Genomic DNA, 13,068 nt, shown 5'->3' on the forward strand with positions numbered 1-13,068 from the left:
GGTTGTCTAATAGGATAGAAGCTGTGAGAGTAAACGTGGATGAAGAGATAAATGTACCTTCAGAATAGATGTTCTCTATTTATAGCATGAGAGGCATTATTTGCAGTTAATGCCCTGTTTCCCCAGAAGTGCCACCGGCTGCACAAAGGCCACGTCCTTTCTCCTCACGGACAGCACAAATGGGTCAGCGACACTCGCCCCGACGTGCGGCCAACCCCGCGGTGCGGTGCTGCGCCCGGCCTAGAGCTGCCCGGGAAGAAAGGGGCGACCGTGGCCCCCAAGACCCCCGCCTTGCCCGGCGCCCTTCCCGCTGCCGCGGGCGGGGGCAGCTCGCCCCGCGCGGGCGGAGTGGGCGCGGCGCTGTCCGCGGTGCTGAAGGGTCGCGGCGCTGTCCGCGGTGCTGAACGAGGAGAGGCGCCCTGAGGCTGCCGCTCGCCTCCGTCGCCGCCTCGGGGCGAGACTTGCGCGGCCGCGCTAGAAGCAGCGCTGGTGCGGGGGCGGGCGGGGACAGCGCGGACGCGCCAGGGCTACTCGCCGCCCCAGGAATTCAGGCAACGGCTCCGGGGCGCGGGGACTTCGCAGCTGTCTGCCTAGGGCGGCCAATCGCACCCCTCCCCTGGCAGCTCTACAGCCGGGGACACCGCCAGCGTCAAACCGAGATTGCTTTGAAACGCTCCCGCAAAGGGATCTCCGTCCCCTCCCAGCCGGGCATGGCACTGCCTCCACCCGTCACCACTGAACCCTGCAAGGCCGAGAAGACTTTCTGACCGTGCCTGGCAACTCCGCGCTGCTGGGAAACCCGGGGGCTGCCTGCAGCGCCCTCAGACTCCCCGCTCGCTGCCGCACACAGGCGCGCTCCCGCGCCCTCTCCCCCCCCGGCTCCGCACGCCGTCTCTCCCTCTCTCACACACACACAGGCGCGCACGCCTTCCCTCACTCTCCCTTTACCCGGAGGTGCACTCATAGCCATTTAATGAGGGGGGAAAGTTAAGAGATTAAACCACTATGAACCATCGTTGCTCGTAGCAGTGCCCTATCCAAAGCAGAGCAGAATCCAGCGAGCACCCCTGCAGGAATGGAGTCGGTAAAACAAAGGATTTTGACCCCTGGTAAAGAGGGATTGAAGAATTTTGCTGGAAAATCGCTTGGTCAACTCTACAGGTAAGACTGCCATCTCTTACAGACTCTGCTTCCTAGATATAATTTGAAGCTTTCAACCGCCAGCTGCTGAAGGGAGGTCGAATGCTTGGGGGAGGCTGGCGGCGGAGGGGCTGGGAGCTGTTGAGATACTGCTGATATAATCTGGATCCTGGAAACTAGTGCTGGAGCCTCTCAATATGGCACCTTCGTAACTTCTCTATCTGATTCGTAGACAGTGTCAGTCAATGTGTCGTGAAAGATTACCCCATCTTTCTCCCACAAAACCAGGATCCCATCTTGAAATCATAATCAAGAAAGAGCAGCTTCCTGTATTTTTGTTGTGTTAATTTTGCAATGCAGACACAGATTTTTCCCTTTGCCTTTACCAATCATTAAATAATAATAATAATAATCTTTCCTGGTTTCGATTAGTCTTGTCCCTTGTGTAATCCGTCGTTAGAGGAAGACAAATATGGAGAAGTATAAATAATTGATATCTGAACGATTTATTTTTTTTTCTCTCCTGAAGCTGAAACATATAGAGGGATGTGTTTAATTATTTATCTGCCTGCATTGAGAAGCATCCGCTTGTCTTATAGGTAACACACAACTGCAATTGCTAAACTCAACAGCATCACTGAACAGCGTGTTTCTGTGTGTAGAGAACATTTCTACCCTCTTAGAGCCCTGTACACACAGATAAACAAGCCAAATTCTCGCATACCTAAAAAGTGCATGCACTAAAGTTGACACGTCGTGCTCCATCCAATCTGGCGACTTCAGTGACCTCCAGGACGTCTGTGAAATTCCAATGTATTTTCGATTGTCCCCTCTGCTGGAAACCACCCTGAATTTTGTTTTGGTTTCTTTTTGTTTGTTTGTTTTTCGAGTTACAGACTAAAGGTAACTGAGGATTTAGCTGCCCAGGGTAGGTCACGTAAAAGTCTTTTCCATACCTATGCGGCAGTGTTGGGCACAGGCACAAGGCTGTTCCACAGCATGAGTCACAACTTCTGCTGCCATTTTCAGGGAAGGGGACATATCAATGGAGTCGTAACTTCTGCTGCCATTTTCAGGGAAGGGGACATATCAGTGAAGTCGTAAAGACAAAATTAAGATTTCCATTTCAGTAGGCAAAGCACAATTTGGAAAAGCCAGGAGCAAAACCAAAGCTATCAGCAATGCAGTGAATATCCTACAGTTTTTGGTCCTAGTCAAGTGATTTTCAATAGTGAAAAAAAAAGAAATACTAACAATCCAGAGCAACTGCTTAAAAATAATTCAGAAAACAAACCTCTCTTTCGCCCTGTACAACATATAAATAAAACGGTCATGCTTTTTATATAGTCACACAGTGAATAATAGCGAAACAGTGTTTGTATTTCCCTGCAAAACTCCGTTTGAACTGCCTCTGTGATTAACAAATCCAAATTTTCAATGCACGGGACTGAACTATATTATTTTCGACTCTCAGAATTACAATAGCTTTCCTGTTCCTTATACCTCAGTGTCTTCCCGAAGAGAAGAAGCTCATTCAGGGAGAAGACACATCTACATAATTCTTTATTCTCACGAACGAATTTTTTAATATAAAAACATGGTGGTTTATTTTATTCACAGCTTTAAGCCATTTCTTAATGCTGCGGTCTTTAAGGGTGGAAATAATTCTCTCAGCAAAGAAAAATCGGGAGGATTTTAACGGAGCAACTGTCGGAGAAAATCCCTGCATTTTTTCCAAAACACGGAGAAACTTTTGAGCCTTATTCTGCTAATTGTTACTGCCCCATTAGCCGGATGAGTTAACTTCAAAGAGATGCTCCTCTGAGGAGAATTTCTGACTTAAGAAAACAGTTCTAGAGCAGGGATGAGGGCAGCGGCAGGAGAGTCCAGAGTGCCAAGTAATGGTCACATATTCGATCCTCAAGACGATGGAGGTAGGATGGAAGCGGTTATTTTCTCTGTCTTTTAAATATCTCAGTGACTAAAAAGAAAATTAAGAGCCTCAGCATCGGACACTTGTTCGAGAAACTCGGTTTTTCTTACTACCGACACGGCATTTTTAAAGCTTTTCCAGCAAAGAAGAAATAAAACGAAACGTTGTAGGTCACTTCTCGTGGACGGCGAAGGGGAGAGGGGGTCGGTATTTTTCTGTTGATTCTACACGGCTGCAAATAACCATTGCCTTTCAGGTTCCTGCACATTGTTTTCTGGGAGAGAGGGTTCTCATGTAAAAACAGGGGACTTGGGGCAATGAGATCGAGCTTAAAGCCTATCTAGGAAGGTTAAAAACGTGCTAAGTGATCACATGCTCCCATCCTGTAGCTGAGCAGGTGAGATCTTTTGGAAAGACTTCTCCGGAACTGCCAGTTGTAAAGACGGTCGTGTTTGCTTCCACTGCATGTGACAGCCATTTTGCAAATCTAAAATAAGTAGCAATATCGCCCCACTTCCCCTTCTGTCAACATTTCTATTGTTCCCAGACCAGAAGCGAGATGCACACCAAGATCATCCCCTCTAGTATTTCTAATGCAGGAAAGGAGGGAATAAAACCTTCTCCGAAAGACTGTTTCGGTTTCCATCCTATGCCTCTTGGGCTACTCAACATGGCGCCTCTGCAGTGGTTACAGATGATGTCTTCTTAAAGCATCCTACATATTTAAGCAGAAGTCTTTAATGATAGATGAGCAATTCTCAGCTGGAGCTCCTCCCTGGGCTTCTGCGGCGGGGTGGCGGGGGGAGTTGGGGATGACTAATCGTGACTCCCACAGGTCATTGCTAAAGAACAGATGAAGGTGAACGGAAAACAAGGAATAAATTCTCAAAATAATCCAAACCGAGCCAAAGGGGAGGGGGGAGCGGTGAACTTAAGCCTTCAGCTACCCGGAGGGACTGTGCGTTTAGGCGGACGGGGCTTGACTTTCCCTTCTTGTGTCGGGCAGAGTCCTAGAGAAGAGGCAGAAGCCCGGGGACACCATCGAGCTGACAGAAGATGGGAAGCCCATGGAAGTGCCCGAGAAGAAAGCCCCGCTTTGCGACTGTACCTGCTTCGGGCTGCCCCGGAGGTACATCATTGCCATCATGAGTGGACTAGGATTCTGCATTTCCTTCGGGATTCGATGTAATTTGGGAGTGGCCATAGTGGATATGGTCAATAACAGCACCATACACCGAGGAGGAAAAATTATTAAAGAGGTGGGAACCTTTCCCTCGTAAATTCCGTGTCCTCCTAGTACAGTTCCCAGGTCAAGCACCTTTAGCGCAGGCTTTAGCGGACAGTTCTTCAGCTTCTCCCCCCTCTCCAGCCCGCGATGCTCCTCGGCCCGGGGCGGGCGGTCCCCTCCCCCTACCCGGCCCCCCACGGAAACCCAGTCACTGAAGGAGAAAACATTTATACCAATTATTCCTATTTTTTTTTCCGGTTCCCAGCCTAAAGCCATTTGGCGGTGTTAATTTGGGGGAGATTTTTTTTTTTTTTTTTTTTTTTTTCTCCCTTTGCACACAGTCTTGAAAAACGCTGATATCTGGTAAAGTAAATGTAGGAGCTGGGGGAAGGAGAGCATCGAATAAGAGACTGCCAGAGGATGCACCGCCCTGTAACGGAGACAGGAAGGTTGTGCAGGAATGTTCGAAAACACCAGGATAAAATAATTTGCGTTGATAACAAGAGTGAAATTATAAGACCCGTTTTAAAGCGGGTGATGGTGCAGTGAGAAAGAGGTGAAAGCTAAATACTGATGAGTGCTAAATACACAAATTCGGAGACAAAGCCCTGTAGCTTAGTCCTTACACAGGGAAGAGGCAGGTGCTTACAGCCAGGGCCGTGCGGGCAGTGAGGGCAGGCGACGCCTTCGCCCCCCGATAGCACAGGATTGTATTCCGAAGCCCAGGAGAGACGGCCCCGAGGCGGGGCAGAAGCAGCCGGGAGGTCCCCTTGGTCCCCGCGGCTCCCGGGGGCCGCGTTGTCCCGGCCTGGCTCCGCGGTCCCCGCCCGGCCGAGCGGCTCAGAGCACGCGGGGCTCTGAGTGCTCCGGAGCCATCCTGCCCCTCCAGTGCCCCACAGTATTTGTTGCTGTTACCGAATTTGTTTTGCTGCGTACTGATGCGGCGGGCAGCTGCGCCGGGCTCAGGCGGAGCGAGCGGCTCCGGGCGCCCGGCGCCCTGTGTCCTTGTCCCTGTTCCCCAGCCGCCAAGTGCCACCGCGCCGGCGTTAGAAGCCCCCCTCGACTCCCCGGTATGAAGCTACTGAGGGTGAATGCTTTAATTTGGCACGATTACAGCCTTCCTCTTCTCTTTCTCTCCTTCTCTTCCGGTCCCTTGCGTTGGAAGAAAGCGAAGTTCAATTGGGATCCTGAAACAGTCGGCATGATCCACGGCTCTTTTTTCTGGGGATACATAATCACCCAGATCCCCGGCGGGTATATCTCGTCTCGGCTGGCAGCGAACAGGTAACGGTGGCCCAAACAACCCCTGGGTCCTGTGCAAGGCAGCGGGGGAGCGGGGGGTGGTGGCGGGAGGGGCCGCAGCCACGGGCCCCCCGCAGCCGGGGCTCCCCTGCAGCAAACCCGCCCCCGGTACAAAGGCAGTGGCGTTAAATAAGAAAGAAACACTTGCATGACATCTGGAAACGCGGGTGTGATGGTGCACTGATCACCCCTCTTCAGCCTACCTGCTGGTTTTGCGGGGGTTATCTCGTGTTGGTTTCTCACTCCTTTAAAAAGTCATTTAAGGAGGTTGTGGCAATGATATTCAAGCAACCCCTATTCGAAAGCAAATTCATTATTTCATTCAAGCTTGTGATTTATTTTATTTTTCCATCATTGGACGAAAGGATTTTATGATTTTTGTTTTAATGAAAAGGAAAAAGCATCAGCAGGAATTTTCCATTAACGCACAAATGAATTTAGAATGGTCGAAAAAACATGTTTCAATGCGACTTTCACAATGAAAAGGAAGTGCAGATGGTGCAGGGACTTAAGGACTGGTTTCTATGGTGTCTGGCAATTTTTCAAGCACCCTGGGTGCGATTCTACCTGTTAATTAGATCCACTGAGTATTCAAGACACATGAGGCTTTCACATCCCCGCTTAATGCCATAGGCTCATCGCAAGCAGAAGTAGCCAAGGTCCTAGTGCCACTCTTCAAAAGGATAACGAATTAGGTGCAAATGGCTAATAAAACAAGCAATATATACCTTTAACTCTTCTCAGGAGTGTGCAACATCAAAAGTAGGCCTGGAGAGGCAGAGATACTTTTCCTAGCGGGTGTTTGTTTGAGAAACAGGGGGAGGAAAGAGAAGGGAGCTACGGCAAAAATGCACTCTCCAAGGTAAATACCTTTAAGGCAGAGACCTACATTAAAAATAATTAGTATTTATTACTGGTGAGATGTTCTGTAACTGAGATAACCCAAACATCCCTCATTTTAAAGCAAATGAAACAAAACACAACCTTATTAAACTGAGGTACCCATTGCCTGCCTGTTTACAAGGGCCATCTTTCTGCTAATGGTTAAGAAATGTAAAAGACCATTTCAAATAACAATTAACAGCCAGTTAAAGGATTCTTTTCCTTTTCTTCTTCCGAGTATTTTTGCTCTTTACGAAGTCTGTAACTCCTCAGGATTAATTGGAGTTAACCAGATTGAAAGTGGTTCAAGTACAAAGATTTGCAAGACAATGGCAGGGACATTCCCAGGAAAACTCAGTAGTAGAAACACACAACCTGCCATCTGTGAATCAGTTTCCCCCCCCCCCCTTCGCAAACATTCACGTCTATAACAGTAAATGAAGATTATTTCCAGCTAGGAACCTGGGTGTATTTTAACTCAGCAGTTTTCACAGACTAGTGGTTTGTTATTACTATTGTGAAAGCCTCAGAGACAACTCCAACACGAGGCTATGTAGATCACATCCTTAATTAAGGAATTAGTTACAACATATATGGCAGTAACTACAAATAGTAAACTATGGGTAGTGGCTGTGATTTTTATTTAGTTTGTAGACCAAAAAGGCAGAGAATAGAGTGCTGTGTGGTTAGATGTAGTGGTTGGAATAATAATAATAAGGTACTGAGGAGGTGAAAATACCAGTTAGTTTCTGAATGCCACAAAGAGGTTTTGACATCTACACATTCAACTAGAAGTGAACAGGATGAAATGGGGTGCAAGTCCTGATGTCCATATCCCTGCCAAGAAACTGCATGAGATAAGTGACCATGCAGGCCTAGAGGTTGACAGCACCTCATAGACTATGAGCTACTACCAAAGTCTCTGCTGATTTATGTGTCTCATGCAAAAGCCACAACTGGTACCTTCACACTGTTGTCAAGTAACTGTTTTGTTTGGTTTTTACAAACCTCACCGAATATCAGTGGTTTCCTTTGCATTCAGAGCATGTCTGAATTTATACAGAAAACCAGGATTCAGATGTACTCTACATAAAAAATAATAGACTCTAGAATAGCATCATCATGTTCAAGATCCGTGAGAAACTCAGTCTTGAGCTCAGGAAAACAGGAGATTTTTAAGAGATTAATTCCCTAGACAGAAAGAAGGTAATGAATACATGGAAAAGATAGCAGGGATGATAAACTACAGATGCTAAGAAGGAAACTGGGAGGATCCTTAAGGTGTGCTCTGGGATCTTAATTTGTTATTGACAGGGAGTTGCTGAGTGTATAGCACTGAGTGTGCTTGACATTAAGCTTCACTCTAGCAACCAACTATAGAGATTTGGTTGACATAATTTGAAGGTTTCTCTAAGGTGTAACACATGGACAAAATTACCCTCCCCTGGCAGAAAGAAAACCTTTGCACACACAAAGCAGTAATTAAACCTGTGATCTACACAGTCATTTGCCTTCTGTTGGAGTTCTGAGCTGGGTTGAAACCCTTTATTTTGATTCTGCCACTGTTTTGAAATGCTTAGTGCCAATCAAGAATTAGTAACCCTGAGCTCTGAACTCTCTAACATTTTCTTCAACTGAGTCTGTCAATGGGTAGCATTTTACCGAGATCTTTGTAGAACTCAAGGCTGCTGCTGCTGCCTGGTTATCCTGTTTTGCCTTGACCCACTGCTCTGATCATGCATAGCTCCCCATTATTTCTGACAGATGGGATTCAGTGATTTACAGATTTATAAGTAATAAACGGAGTTTCTCAGAAATTTGCACTTGGTAACTTGGGTCTCAATTTACCTCATGTTGCATAACTGAGAATTTTCTGCTGTAGAGTATTTTCAGCCTAACACTGCAAAAATGCTTAATTTAAAGAGGTTTATTTACTCTGCTGTAGTACCAACAAGGTCAAACAAAGCTGTGCTCAAAAATTCCGGAGAACATTCAGAAACAAAACACCTCCTGAGCACTTATCTTGCAGGTGGGCAACAGAAGTTGGACTAGTATGTGATAAAGTCAGTGCTCCTGAACATATTCAACCTCTATTGACCTCTGTAGCAATAGGGAACCCTCAGAACATTGCAAGGCAATATAATTTTTCAAAAGACACAGACTGGGCCTCAGGTGCCCCCTCATTTGCAAGCAGTGAAATTTTAAACTTGCATCCCTTGAGTTGTGTGTGAAAATAGGATTCCCTCTTGTCACAAGAGGCTGGAGACCACTTCTCCCAGAGGATAATCTATCTCTGGAAGAAGCTGGTATGAAACCATTGTGCAACCATCCACAGCAGACTAGGGGAACAAAGGAAGAACAATACAGAGTCCCAAGGGTAGGGTCTATTACACTTATACCTTTTTTCAGGGCTAAGTTCTTAATGAACAATGAACAATTAACCCTGTTACCAATTAAGCATAACATGATGATAGCAGAGAGTATTGAGCAGGCTCCAGTAGTTTAGAGAAGGCATCTTGTCACATGGACATCTAGTTTTGCAAACAATCTGGGTTACTTCTCCCATTTGAATGATGTACAGTCTGTATATACAGTACCAAAAAAAGTCCCCATCTCCCCAGGCTGCAGTACATTGGAAGAATTCATGGTTCCTGCAGAGAGTTTTATGTAACTATCTTTATCCAGAGAAAATCGACTATGATTCAAAGCTTCTGAGATGGCAGGGGCAAGAACAGACAAGTAGATCCCAGAGACAAACACAAAATAATATACATGTTCACTGGTTAGAACCCTTTCTGATTAGTAATAGCAAAGCTTTCTCCCCAAAAAGTGAATGAAGAGTGAGACTTCCTTTTGGAGATTTTTGGGAATTCAACGATATGTTTTTCACAAAGTCACAGCAGATTTTGATTAGCTCAAGCAGGGTTTTCAGGAAGAAGGAATTGAGTTAATGCCATTTAAAAACACATAAATCACATCTGAATTCATTTAAACTACAGTTTTAAATGCAGAGGCTCCTAGCAGAAGGGTTGTCAAGTGATATGAACAGAAAGGGGATGAAATGCTGACAGTCCTCCAATGCCATCTAATTTCTACTTAGTCCATGAATAAAACTTGGGTTAGAGTTAATAAGAATTCATCTCATCTTGACAAGTTTTGAAAAACAATCATCATTCTCAGGGACTGAAATCTTACTAAAAGAAAGAAAAAGAAATTTCTGGTTTGGTGGTTTTCCAACTCTTACCTTTAAAAATTTTATTTAAATGGAATGCAATGGCCAAAGTGTTGAAATGTTCTAAAGCAAGGCAAGGAATGCAATATTCTTATATGAAGTTCAGAAATGTCATTTAGGAATTCCATTCTTTTGTAGCATCTTAACAACTATATTACAAACATTTTGCTTTAAAAAGAACAAACTAGAAAGTGATGCAGTTTTTTTTGACTCTGAGCTCCTCCAGGGAGATTTATAGCGTTTCACTAAGTGAGTGAGTTAACAAAGCACTTCAGACCTCAGGTGTTCTGTGTCACTCCCAGAACATGTAGATCTGCCTGTCTACTGTGTGAGGACTCCAGATTACTTGGGGTATTTGTGTGGGTCACCACATGCTGTGATGAAACCCCTTCTTTCTGTGTTTGCACAACCAAGTAAGTGCCTGTAACTGGCCTAGTGATATTTATCACACTGGGAGACTCATGATTAACTGTTTACGAACCTTTCAAAGATATGATACTTCTGAATAGTCATTAAACAAGATCTGCTGTGATCTTCACATTCCATCAGCCACTTTGGAAAGATGCATAAATGAAGGACCAGATCAAATGATAAATGAAATGCCATTTGGTAACTGGGTTCTGTTCAATATATATAGCACTCAAGTGCAAAGTAACATCAGGGAGTGGGGAACCACCCTCTAAAGCAGTTCCACTTGAGCGGGATTTTAAGCTTTGTTGAATTAAAAACCAATAATGAATTTCCAACATGATGCTCAAATGAGGAAGTTGGTGTAATATGGGATATTTCTTTTTCTGGTTGTAGTGGAGTAGGTATATTTAGGTTGCTGACACCCACCTTTCATTGCTGTGGGTAATTTGAGTGTTGAAAAATTTGAGGTTTTTTAAAGAGATATTTAATTACTTTAAAGATTATCATTCTAGATAGTGAAAGAAATAGCTAGAACTATGTATTCAGTGTATTGATGTATTAAAAAAAAAAACATTGGGATGTGATTTGATTGCAAAGTAGGCATGTAGCTCCACTGGAAAAAAATGCTGGGTATAAATGTGTGCTTTAGTTCTATAGAAAGATACAACAAGAATCAGTAAATTAAAGCCAGATAAATTAAAAAAGCATAAATACTACCAATAAAGACTGTCACCACTGGTCCAAACAGAGTAATTACATGCAGATTCTTCATCTGTGGGTGTTTAGTTCCCATACTAGAAGTTATATTCTAGCTATTATAAAACATTTTCAGTACAGGGATAATTAAGCTAAATATAAGGGATAATCAAGTGAAAGATAAGGATTAATACCATAGGGAATGTCAGGCTAGATGGGCCTTAAAACTATGCAATTATTTTTTTTTCTTTAATCTAGAAATAGAATAATTTTATTTAAACTGATTCTTTCCTATTCCACCTTAATACTATTGCAAAGCTGCAGCTGTCTGTGCTCTCACACATCTAGGGGAGGTGTGAAACTGTACTGGTTTTTACCACCTCATCTCAGGATAATTTAAATATTGGTTTATTTTAACTTCTGACACACTCTTCAAAAATTCTTTAAAAAACCATGCTGGAAATCTGTAATAAACATCTTGCCCAATCAAAAGCATTACCAAAATGCTGTGGCAGTGTTTCCTCCCTGATTTCCTAAATGAAAAGTTTAAGCATTTACTGTAAATCAGGCAAGATTCTCAGAAATTAGCGGATCATTGTTAGATTATGTAAGACAGGAATTTCGTTCCTCTGTTATATATTTAAAATAGAAATGCAGATTTTGACTGTATGTACCAAGTACTGTTTCAAAAATAAATCTGCAATAATCACATATTTTTTTTGGTAAAACAAAGCTGAGTGACCATTTTAACTGATTTGTGCATACTCAAATATTACACCCCTCTTACACAAAGAAATACAAATAACATAATAGAATGAAAATTAAAAAAAAAAAAAGAAAATCACCTTATAATTCTATGATAATTACATAATTACCTGTTAAACAGCAAATCCTGGCACTATTCATATTAAGAATTCTTGCTACATAACTATGCCAAATTTATCTATAATGCAATTATCTCTCATCTATGTTGAACTTGTCACCATTGTTGCACTCTAACCTGATTGGAATGATATAAATCAACCTCTCATTTCAAATTCATCTTGGTTTTTAAAGTGCCATTCACCTTGTTATTAAGGGCTAAATCCTTCTTCCCAGCAAGTAATCCAACAGGATTCTTTACATGAATAAACTGAAAGATATCTCAGACAACTGTATGTCAGTGCCTCTCACCTCAGTCCCACAGACTTTCACTGAAACTGTGTCACTAGCATGTCAGTGAAATCAGTTTATTTCTCTCTAAATCAGCCTTAATGACAAGCATCAAAAATGCAAGGCAGATGATTGGTTTAGAAATATACGTCCAAAGATTTCCCAGAACTTTACATCTTTATATTTTGCTGGTTGTACCAGATAAATTATTCACTCTCTTAGCAGGTAGACATATTGTGTGTCTTTCTGCTTTGCAAATTGATGTATAATTCATAGCACGGCCAGGGGATTTGTAGATGGTGAGACAAGAGCCAACTTCTGAAGGCATAAACTGACCTTGCACTGTAAGACAGAAACCCTGAAGGTGTTCTTGCCAACCCCACCTTTCAAGTTCAGTTCAAAATCTTGCAGATTAAACTGGGCTCCAATCCCAGGCACCACTGTTGGGTTCATCTTCCAGGCAAAGCAGCCAATATTGCACCAAAACCCCAAGATGATTTTGTCACCCTTCTGCATTTGCAGGGTCTTTTAAGCACCAGTCCCTGCAAGAAGGGGACTGGGGAAACATCTACGAGTGGCTGGTACCACTGCTCCCTCTGCCATATGGCTCAGGGTCCTTCCATTTTTCTGTCATGAATGATGAAGCTGTTTTCACAATTTAATGATGCAACAAGGGATTTGAATGGGGGTTTTGGTTGATAAAAGGGGGCCTCAGATGTGTGACAAAAATTAATAATGTATCCAAGCCCTTATTATACCAGATTAGATGGCGGGAGGTCGGCTTTTACATATTAATGCTTCATGGAGGGCTTATAATAGGATTTAGTATGAAGGGCACACAGACACATCCCCCTCCTCCCTTCCACACATATGAATGAAAATAACCTGGTTTATCATGTTTCTTTAAAAAAAGCCAAATAAAGCTGCCATACTACAGCTTCTGGCCACAGATTGTTATTAAAGAGGATCAGGTTTAAGTGATTCTGTCACAAAGCACAGCGAACCCAAGACTGGCACTTGGGAATACATGTTCCTCTCTAATGTCAAAGGTAGCTTCTTCTATCTGGTTTGCTGGACAGCTGAGTTCATCAT

At 43.7% G+C, this 13,068-nt stretch overlaps 1 protein-coding gene across 1 annotated transcript in view; it reads left to right on the forward strand.

Annotated features, from left to right (window-relative positions):
- Positions 1-621: 621 nt before the first annotated feature.
- SLC17A6 (solute carrier family 17 member 6) overlaps positions 622-13,068 on the forward strand; it is a 33,678-nt gene continuing 21,231 nt past the window's right edge. The window contains exons 1-3 of the mRNA XM_051622064.1: positions 622-1,161; positions 4,080-4,332; positions 5,467-5,585. Coding sequence (XP_051478024.1) covers positions 1,076-1,161; positions 4,080-4,332; positions 5,467-5,585 — 458 coding nt within the window. The 5' untranslated portion in view covers positions 622-1,075. The remainder of the gene's footprint in view (positions 1,162-4,079; positions 4,333-5,466; positions 5,586-13,068) is intronic.

Source organism: Apus apus, chromosome 5 (assembly GCF_020740795.1).
Source record: "Apus apus isolate bApuApu2 chromosome 5, bApuApu2.pri.cur, whole genome shotgun sequence".
In the NCBI taxonomy this organism is placed as follows: domain Eukaryota; kingdom Metazoa; phylum Chordata; class Aves; order Apodiformes; family Apodidae; genus Apus; species Apus apus.